This window comes from Salvelinus namaycush, chromosome 27 (assembly GCF_016432855.1).
Source record: "Salvelinus namaycush isolate Seneca chromosome 27, SaNama_1.0, whole genome shotgun sequence".
Taxonomy (NCBI): Eukaryota; Metazoa; Chordata; class Actinopteri; order Salmoniformes; family Salmonidae; genus Salvelinus; species Salvelinus namaycush.
Genome location: NC_052333.1, coordinates 16793855 through 16797267, shown reverse-complemented (window position 1 = coordinate 16797267; position 3413 = coordinate 16793855). Strand labels below are relative to the sequence as shown.

General features: G+C 41.3%; 1 protein-coding gene across 1 annotated transcript; it reads left to right on the top strand.

The window, feature by feature from the left end:
- Nucleotides 1-221: 221 nt before the first annotated feature.
- Nucleotides 222-3013, top strand: rpl14 (ribosomal protein L14). The gene is made up of 6 exons (XM_038966834.1): nucleotides 222-293; nucleotides 935-1036; nucleotides 1341-1435; nucleotides 1769-1868; nucleotides 2705-2758; nucleotides 2922-3013. Exons 1-6 carry the CDS (start codon nucleotides 291-293, stop codon nucleotides 2982-2984), a joined length of 417 nt encoding a protein of 138 aa, XP_038822762.1. The 5' UTR covers nucleotides 222-290; the 3' UTR covers nucleotides 2985-3013.
- The last annotated feature ends 400 nt before the right edge of the window (nucleotides 3014-3413 follow it).

Here is a 3413-nt window from a genome sequence, read left to right as displayed (position 1 = left end):
ATCTAATCATTTACTTCAGGTGTACACTTTTAAAAAAGTACCAAACATGTTTAATCAAAGGAATCAATATAATGTAATAATGTATATAGATAATCAATATAATGTAATATAGACGGTTTATATTTCAAACCAACACATTCCTCTGCACTAGGTGGCGTGGTGAGCATTCCGAATTGTAATATCCAACCACGAAAAATATATCCCTCACTTGCGCATGCGTATTTACAGAACGGAAAGCGTTACTTCGTCGACCGGAAACTTTGACGTCCTTTCTGAAGAGGACTGCCATAATGGTGAGTTGGCCATGAAGCTTGTGGATTTAGAAAATGTTATTAAATACAATTGTCCTTATTGTTAATCGGACTCAGTTAATATGTAAATAGATAACGTATCGATATATTCGTTTTATTTGTGATTATTAAAATACTGTCAATGGATTTGTGACATTATTGAAATGTCGGGTGTTCAGTCTGCTACAACGTGGTGAACAGGCCGGTAATCAGTAGGCTAGTTAGCCCAACCATGACAATTGCATTGCAATGGCGAGCGCATTAGAGTTGCTATATCTTATCCTCCGGCCTTTTTTTAAAGTTTGGTTTGTCGGTCCATTGTCATATGTACGCTGGGTTGTGGGCTACTAGCTATTATTCACCAGGACAGCTAATTAACCTTAACGTTAGTTAGCTAGCATGCTAATTAACGGTTAGCTAGTCTAGCGTTCACGGTTTTGTGGTTTCCCACAAACGGTCTATAATAGCCATGTTAAAGCCAAATCACATTTGTAAAACATGTAGTAAGTTAGGACAACCCAGCTAAATTCAGAGTATTGGGTATAAGAAACTATTGACCACACGCCCACTGAAGGGTTTTGTTCACGATTGTCTTATCTTGCTAGTTAGAGCGCCAGTAAACAACCCACATTCTTTTCCTGCAGGTGTTCAAGCGCTACGTCGAGATTGGCCGCGTCGCCTACATCTCTTTCGGACCCCACGCAGGCAGCCTGGTGGCCATCGTCGATGTCATCGATCAAAACAGAGTAAGCATTGCATTGATGTCATCCTGACTTTATGCTCGAGGTCCCCAACTTTGGTCTTGGAGACCAACTGGTTGTGCAGGCTTTTATGCCAACCCTGCTACTCTACTCTTCACATGTTCAGGTACTAGTTTCGAGCCCAGCTCTAAATTGGTACCTGTATCTTGTAGTCTACTAGCATTTGTATGTCTATCCACCAACCCTTCTCCATAGTCCTTTAATCAATTACCACATCTGTTAATTTAAGAATGGTTCAGCTCGATATCGGCATGTTTTGTTTATTTGAACTGTTGGGTGTGTGTCTCAGGCGCTGGTGGATGGTCCCTGCACAGGGGTGAAGAGGCAGTCGATGCCTTTCAAGTGCATGCAGCTCACTGACTACGTCATCAAAGTACCACACAGGTGATTGAGAGGACACCATGTGTTTATTCACTAGGAACTAAACAGGAGAAAACTGAATGAAAGAGGGAGGGACCTACCTCTGTCCAATGGAAACCTGTTTGCAAAATATTCAGCTATGGTTTGTACTAATAAATAAACCAAAGTCCTCAAGGCCTTGATTGGTGCAGTGTTTTCAAGTGAACTTTTTCTTATTGACTATCCTTGAGTCACAGACTTACAGTAACCACACAGAATATACTACCTCACAACATGCAATTGTTTTGCTACAACTAAAGTTATGGCTTGCCTGTGCATATTTGGGTCCCCTGGACAATAACCCTTCCTGTGTTGCAGCGCTCGTCAGAAGTTTGTGAGACGCGCCTGGGAGAAGGCCCAAGTCACTGAGAAGTGGGCAGAAAGCAACTGGGCCAAGAAGATCGAAGCCAGGCGAAAGGTACTGATATTTTGTACATTTTGGTTGGCCATTAGCTGTTATTCGAAACAGCAACTCCTCCTGGGGTCCATGTGTTTCTGACAGAATGGCTCTGGGTTGGGGTCTGCTTATGGGTAGCCGTTGGTTTCTCAATGGCCGAGGTTAAACATATTTCGTCAAATGGGACACGGGGAACTTCAATAGGCTTTAGATGACTCACTGCCCACACATTTGGGAACGACATCCTTGTATATACTGTCAAAGCCTATGTGTCCCTTCGGTCTTGCTTGGGTTGTCTTTGGGGTTTTGTTCCTAGAGTAGGTCCTGCACATCTTTAATTGATTTACAATATTTCTATATTTGTTGACATTTCTGGGTGTGTGTGGTGGAGCATCCAAATACTATTTGATCACTGATTGTGGCCTAACCCCCTCATGAAAAGGTGTTTTGGAATGGTATGCTACTGGATTGTTCCTCCAACTTAAAGGAAAATACCATTCAAACTAACTTTTGGTATTTGTTTAATTAGTCCACTGTTGATAGTCACTAAATGTTTTGCATGTCAGTATTCAAGATGTAGAATACTGTGGCACTTTCTGTATTTTTAAAGTTGTATATCTTAACTTAAGTGCTGACATGCCAGACATTTGGGGACTTTATCCACATTGGACTAATGAAACAAATACCAAGTTTTGGGTGTAATTATCCTTTTAAGGGTGGTATCCACTATGGGCCAAAACCGGGAGGGGCCTTTTTAAATTTGTCAGATACACAAATGTTTTGATTTCCGTTGCAGAATGTTTTGCTATAGTGCTACTAATCTCTGTCCCAGTTGTTTAACTGTTGTGTCTCTACAGAGGGCCCAGATGTCCGACTTTGACCGCTTCAAGGTGATGAAGGCCAAAAGGATGGTGAGTGCAGAAAACATTGGCTCAAAACATTATTACATCAGATTATTACTTATGTGGAGTATTTTGGTTTGCAAATTAAATGTACATCGCAGTGGAAGTAAGGACTTGAATATAAAAAATACTTGTCGCTAATGATCCACTGATTTGCTGTTTATGCCCACAGAGGAACAAGATCATCAAGCACGAGGTGAAAAAGCTGCAGAAAGAGGCAGCGAAGAAGGTGTGATCTAAAATAAATCCTCTGGTTGAATTGTTCTCCTTCGTCCTCTTGTATTTACTACCACCCACATGTCAATCACAGGACTATCTAAAACCTGATGACACTCGCCTCTAACGTTCTACACCTTTCTGAAACATAACCCGGGTGTGCCTATTCATAACGTTGCACCTCCACCCGGGCCTTCATGCCATTGTTATGAACATCCTCCAAGCCACTCTACCCACAGCACAATAGTCAAATCACATTTTATTTGTCACATGTTCCGCATACAACAGGTGGAGACCTTAACGCGAAATGCTTAATTACAAGACCTTAACCAACAATGCCGTTTTAATAAAATATTTACTAAATGAACAAAGTAAAAAATAAAAACTATAAAATAAGAGGCTACATACAGGGGATATCGGTATCGCGTCAATGTGCGGGGAACAGCGA